Below are 6,863 nucleotides of genomic sequence, written 5' to 3' on the forward strand. Positions count from 1 at the left end.
ACAAATGGTAAACAAAAATTGATTGCTTCTCACGTATCAGATGGCAGTTGGATTTTTGATTTCAAAAGGAGATTAATAGAGAATGAGGTAAACCAATTTGCCACACTCCTTCTCAGAATTGGATCTTCACCTCCTAATCTGAATAACTTCCTAGAAACAAGAATATGGTCCTTGGGCAATTATGGAGTTTTCTCGGTCAAGACTCTTTACTCTTAGTTTTTCAAGTCGGATGGTGTGGCTGACTTTCCGTATAAGTTTGTCTGGAACTCTAAAATTCCTCCTAAAATGAGTTTTTTTATGTGGTGTGTTGTTCATGCAAAGCTCAACACCAAAGACATGCTATTGCGTAAGGGAATGACCCTAGACAACGATTGCATCATGTGTGGAGATTCAGAAGAAACGACTAATCATCTCCTTCTTCACTGTAAAGTGGCTTACAAAATGTGGTTAAACTTACTTCCTTCTGGATGGTGTTGGATTATCCCACATACTTCCTATGATTTAGTTCATCTTTGGAAATACATGAATCAGAGTCGTAATGCAGTCTTTTGGAATACGATACTTGCTGCAGTGGTTTAGGTTAATCGAAGAGAAAGGAATGCTCAGACTTTTGAGAGTAGACAGATTTTCAAAACTGATGTTTTCATTGAAGCAAAACCTTTGGTCACGGCTTGGGAGTCCGCCTTTGGCCATCACATTGTCTCTGCAGGTGAACTGGGATGCCAATTTTTACTAATTGTAATTTTGTTTTTGTTTGTTTTCTCTCCTACTTCTTGTAGATCTCTTGCAAATTCTCCTTTTCAATAACATCTCTCGCTTTCAATAAAAAAATAAAGATTATAATCAAAAGTTATTGGAAAAAGATTAGAAAACAAAATTAAAAACAAAAGGAAATTATTTTAGAAAAAATAAACAATTAATTAACACTAATTAAACTAGATGGTTAAGGGGTTATGAAATTACTTTAAAATATCTTTATTTTGTTTTACTTTGTAGCTCCAAATTCTTTTTAAGTGGCCCTTCAAAACGTCATGATAATCATATTTGTGGAAAATAAGTATCTTTACATTGGTGTATGTATATTACAAGATGCGTATCAAAACCTCAAACTCCCTATTTCATGCTATTTGTGTTTCACAACAAGAATAACAACATGAGACATTTGCCTCCACAGTTTCTATTTGTCGCCATGAAATAAATTTCAGTTGAGACATGTTCACGATTTTCTGAGATGGGATTGATTGTATTTCCGTTACAGCTGAAATTCTTGCTACTGCGTAGAAGCTTGGATGATTGATGTAAGTGATGCATGCGTCCGTGCTTTTCTAATGTAGCGAGATTTACTTACTCCTTCCGCATATTCTTCCCCCAGTGGCCACCTTGGCCGCAAATCCAGCTGCAAAAAGTTATAACATTAACTGTAAGCAAGTTAAATGGACAAAAGGCCATGCTATACAAAAAAATAATTGAACGGAAGGTTAAAATTAATATCATAGCGCGAAGGAGGCCCACTATACAATATACAACTAAGCTAATATAGTATTAAGTAATATCTGTATAGAAAGATGAAACATAAACAGAATCTCAAATCATATAGTTGAAGATAAAACAACATAAACAAAATCTCCAGTTCATAGTTGAAAAAAGATAAGGATTGCCATCAGAAAATAGAATAGTAACGGGACAGGTTAGGTTTGAGAATTCAAACCACGGCATCTTCTGGTTCATCAGCTGGAGGTGGTGGATCATATCGTCCCTGGCGGAAGTGCTCGATCCCAGTCCACGCAATCATTACCCCTTTCAGAAACAAAATAAAAACATTGTTCCCGTATAAAGCTGACATAGTAATAATGGTCAAAAAGAACTGGAGTTACGGAAAAACACCCACCATTGTCAGTACAAAGACTTGGAGGGGGGCAAACAAGTTGCAAACCGTTCCTCTTTACAACATGATCAAGGCGAGTCCTTACATACTGATTTGATGCTACTCCTCCTGAAACCACCTGCAGGTTCAAGATAAATAATATATAGAAGGGCCGAAAGCTACGAGAAAAACAAAATACCACAATTTTTTTGTGTTTCAATCAGCAAATTACGTGTATTTAGAATATTTACATATAACGAAGCAGAAGATTAACTTGCTAAAGAATAAGTAAACGTGCAAAAACCATCAGATTACATAGACAAATTTCATTCAAAATTATACAGTACCAAAAATTTGATAGATGGTTCAATCTCAGCTGCCCATGCAATTGCTCGTTCACACCTTTCTTCGAGATGTAGTACCGCAACTCGCTAAAATATCCAATCCAAGTATTTTTCAGTTTAAAAACAAACATAGAAATAAGAGCCACTAAGTTAGAAAATGCTATGTTAAGAAATAAAGTTTGGACACAAAACCTGAAAAGAAGCAGCAATGTCTGCACGTATGCTTCTGTCTTCGCAGCTTGTAGATGAAATTGGAGTGTCTTTGTCTCTGCAAACAAGCAATACCAACATCAATTGGTGGGAATAGTATTGAGACTTGAGAGCAAGGAAGAAAACTACTAGGTCAGCAGTATCGTTGGACATTGCAGAGATCCTAGATCATCTGCTGAAGATTGTGTCCTGCTTCCGCACCCCTAAATATTATCATCATTTTAAATTTAGGTAAAGACCTAGTTGATTAACCCGAATTGTCTTCATTGCATCAAATCCACTACAATATAGGATTGTTCTGATTCAGCCTTAACTCAGTTGATTAGACGTTTTTATTACGAAGAAAAGTGACGCATCAAATACATGAACTTAATCCGTTGAGAGAGCATGCAGCGTTTGGCTTGCGCCCACCACATTCTGATGTTTTTCACATATATCTTTAAGCTTGACTAACCTAATGTAGTGGATATTGGTACATTGGTTAATGGTCTTTGTTTCTACAGCCAAAATATAAAGATCAAAAAAACATAACTAATGTATATGCGTGCTTAAACAATTGTGTTTCAAGCTTGTTTTTTTCTCTTTAGTTCCCTTCCCTAAAGGATTCTTAGCTCCGCTACTCTTGGCGAAGAAGAACGTGAGTTGATAGAAATCTGCTAGTTATTTCTTTCTGATATGAATTACTAGTTCAAACCAGTATATCTACATTAAAAATGGTGTCATTCTACTCCTTTTAATATGACACACCTTGTTTTATTTAATTTCAGGAAATATAACTATTATTAAGCAACATACTATGCTTAGCTACAGAGACAGCTGAGTAGTAGGATCGTGGAAGATTGAATTGGCAAAATAAAATGAATAAACCAACAGCATAAAAGAAAAATCATCCTTGAAAGGCTTTAGTACAGAGTAATTTACTTACATGTTACTCGATTCGATTGCCAACCGTACTTGAGTCTTCAAACCAGCATATGAGAAATTGCAATCTTTATGGTGTTTCATTGGAACCTAACAGATCAGTTCAGTGTGCAAACAACATCCACACACATCACTAACCGAAAATTCCAATTTTCTATAAAAGGAAGGAAGGTTTAAGTTTTTAGTGCTTGCACTATTAGCGAAACTTACTTTAAGTTTTACTGATTTCGCATTGCCTTCCCGAGCAAGCTCCTCCAGAGCCGGACCACCTCTTCTCATATCAAGTCCAAGTAACCTAGCTGTCTTGTCATATGCCTCGCCAATTGCATCATCTATTGTGGTCCCAAGTTGTACATAGTGGCCAAGATTGCGCGCAAGAACAAGGAGATTATGTCCTCCTGATAATCAAAAGATGAAGAAAGATAAATTACATAAAAGCTAAAGCAAAAGAATAGCCAAAAATGTAAACATATTCTCGTTGTTTCGATCCCCGAATTCAGAAATCAATGTTAAGGTATTTATAAGGCTCAGAATGCTGCACCAGTTAAGATTTTTAACATTTTAGCACTATTTGTTTTAGACATAGTTCAACATCAAAATCATAATTCTTTACCTGAAATTAGAAGCGTCAAAAACGGAAACTGCAACTCCTTCTCAGCTACCCTAATTCAAAGGCAATTTCACAAATTCAACAGTAAACAAGAATGTATATTTGTTTCTAAGCAAACGTAACATAAACTCACTTAACAATGCAATAGGTTACTAGTTACTACATGTCTGCTTTTATGTGATCACAGTAAAGAGGGTCAGTCATATATTTGTAGTCAGCATGTTATTTTCAAGCCCAAGAGATGAAGAGAGTGTTACAGTTTCCCACATGATGTTTCAAGATAAGAAGAAAAAAATGGCAGTCTCGAACCCAAGTTTTATGAAGTTTATGAAAACTTTTGCGACATATTACTAGACTATTAAATGTGTAAACACATGGATAGTTACAAATGAGCACTAGATACAGGACAGCGGGAGCAAATTTTGGCACATAGTTAGAAGGTGTTCTGCAGCACTCCACAGGTACCTTTTTGACTTATGTAAGTTGAAAAACATGAACAATATTGTTATTGAACTACAACTATTAGAAGCAAGAAAACCATTTCTCTCTGAAGCAAAAGTAAATATCTTCTAATTTCTATGGAAGTAAGTCAAGCAACTTCTCTCAGCTTCCATGTTTTATTTGTTTTTCTTTAAAAAAAAAAGTAGTTCATGAAAACTTCTCTACATAATTACCTCTGGAAATTACTTCTACGAAAAGTAGAAGTATTTGTGTCTCGTTGTCAACACCCTCGTAACTAGCAGATAACAAAACCGTTACTAGCAGAACTGAACTGATATCCTAAGTGCAGTAGCACATCCTGGTTGTGTAAGTGCAATAGCACATTCTTACCTTGCAAGTGTAGTAGAATCTATTAATAATGTAAACGCAATAGCACAGTCTAATGTTGTAATTGCAGCTCCAGCTGCTTAACTTTAACTAGTTTATATGTATATGTATGTTTGCTCATCAAAGAAAAAAAGAAAAAAGAACTGATGAAGTGAGAAGATACGTTAAAGGAACATGCCAATAAAGAATATATTGAGGGAGTATAAAAGAAATAGAAGGTTTTCAAAGACAAGAAAGACAAGGAACTGCTGAACTTCAAATCATAGTCAAGGAAATACAACCTTCTAGAATTTGTGTTCTAACTGATTACTCATTGCGGAGATGCAACAGGCTGTTTTACTTTAATACGGGTAGTGATATGACTGACGAAGTATGTTGACTTGAACATTGTTAAAGCACTAGTACATAGTCCATTCTTAATGTAATCAATCAAAACCCAAATGAACCATAAACTCACATTGGGAATGACATATTATTAGCTGTAAAACTAAAAAGTAGACAGCAAAGTGTTTAAACACCCTCAAACTCCATAGAACAAGTCTTTTTTTATTTAGATACAATGGGGTTCAGGTTCAATTACCTGGCAACTAAGGCATGAGCTTCCATGTGATGCACACCAACAATTGGTAAATTGAACTTTCCAGCAATCCTGCGAGCTTTCTGCACGCCAACTAACACATTGGAGATAATCAGATATTATTCTTTCTTTGTAATTCAGAATAGGAATGTATGTAAAGTAATAAGAGTAAACTTTAGACTAAAGATTAGTTACAAGACTCCTCCACCACATTTCATATGTAAACTCATTAAGGAAGCTAAATAGACAAGTACACTGATATCAACCAGCTCACCACGTAGGCAAAGACTTAAACCCGGTCCAATGGTAACCGCAACTGCAGAAAGATCTACCTCTGTCAAATTTGCTTCATCAAGCGCTCTTTGAACTACCTGGCATTAAGAAAAAGAATTGAACCCCGTCTAAATACACAACTCAAACACCAATGAAAAAAACAGCACAAGAAGAAGCAATACATCTAGAAATCATTATGGCGACTTGCTGGTGAGTAGCATTCATGTGACTTGCTGATGACTTAGGGTATCCGATGAGTGCCATGAGTGAATGGGGTGACTCAATACATATGCGAACAAAAGGACTCTACTATTTCTTAGTGTCAAACCTGATCAATAACTTTCGAGTGTTGTTCCTTGGCATCTTTAGGAGAAACACCTCCAAATTGTTCAAGTAAATCTGCCTTAACAATGACAAAATTCACTCTTTAGAAATTGATTGTGAAAGTACAAACTACAAATGAAATTCTTTTATCCTCAGAAAACAATGAAAAGTCCTCAATAAAATACCTGAGACGACACAACTTGACTTAGAATTTTCCCATCACTTCGAACCTAACCAAAATTACACCACATTTTATAGAAAAACCAAAACTTTCTTCTGACAACAAAAAGAGAATACAGTTTACGAAAACAAAGAACTACTGAATTAAAACGTACCACGGCTGCAGCAGTATCGTCACAACTGGTTTCAATTCCCAGAATAACTATATCATCTCTGCTTGATGATGCAATAATTCTGAACTGGGGTTTTGATGTTTTGTGATTTGAAGGATAACTACTAAAATAACAGGGTTTCAATAAATTTGAAGTGGGTTTTTGAGTTTGAGGCTTAAATTGTGTTCTAATAATTCTTGAAGTGTATGGTAATGGTGGTTTCAGTAAGAAATTCAGGCGGGAAAAAGTAGAAGAGAGAGATTGTAGTGCTAAACCTCCTCCCATTGTTGAATTTGATTTTGATTACAGAAGGAAAAATGGATAAGTAGAAATTGTGTTTTGTATTATTAGGCTTTAGGAAGAAAAGACCGGTCCATTAATGATGTTATTAACCGGGGAGCGAGCGATAAGGGCTCCTAATGCACGGAGCAAGAAAAAGAAAAAAAAGTTGCGACGCCTGAGAGATTCGAACTCTCGCGGGGAGACCCCATGCGCTTAGCAGGCACTAGGGCTGCACAAGACCCGCCCACAATACCCAAACCCATCCGTACCCGCTAAACCCGTGGGTTTTTAGTCCATA

The 6,863-nt window shown here is 35.9% G+C and overlaps 1 protein-coding gene across 1 annotated transcript; it reads right to left on the bottom strand.

The window, feature by feature from the left end:
- Positions 1-1,014: 1,014 nt before the first annotated feature.
- On the bottom strand, positions 1,015-6,632 carry LOC113275218 (probable tRNA N6-adenosine threonylcarbamoyltransferase, mitochondrial). The gene is made up of 13 exons (XM_026524671.1): positions 6,287-6,632; positions 6,137-6,181; positions 5,956-6,030; positions 5,629-5,725; positions 5,358-5,448; positions 3,953-4,002; positions 3,550-3,737; positions 3,344-3,429; positions 2,401-2,476; positions 2,212-2,295; positions 1,889-2,003; positions 1,709-1,797; positions 1,015-1,396 (listed from the first exon to the last, which is right to left on the bottom strand). The coding sequence occupies exons 1-13, from the start codon at positions 6,566-6,568 to the stop codon at positions 1,271-1,273; spliced, it is 1,404 nt and encodes a 467-aa protein (XP_026380456.1). The 5' UTR covers positions 6,569-6,632; the 3' UTR covers positions 1,015-1,270.
- Positions 6,633-6,863: the final 231 nt, after the last annotated feature.

This window comes from Papaver somniferum, chromosome 4, assembly GCF_003573695.1.
Source record: "Papaver somniferum cultivar HN1 chromosome 4, ASM357369v1, whole genome shotgun sequence".
Lineage (NCBI taxonomy): Eukaryota > Viridiplantae > Streptophyta > Magnoliopsida > Ranunculales > Papaveraceae > Papaver > Papaver somniferum.

Coding starts and splice junctions, on each gene's coding strand:
- LOC113275218 (XM_026524671.1), bottom strand. CDS start 6,568: ATGGGAGGAGGTTTAGCACTACAATCTCTCTCTTCTACTTTTTCCCGC. Junction 5,449..5,628: donor TTTAAGTCTTTGCCTACGTG/GTGAGCTGGTTG, acceptor CCAATGTGTTAG/TTGGCGTGCAGAAAGCTCGC. Junction 2,477..3,343: donor GCAATCGAATCGAGTAACAT/GTAAGTAAATTA, acceptor GCTTGTTTGCAG/AGACAAAGACACTCCAATTT.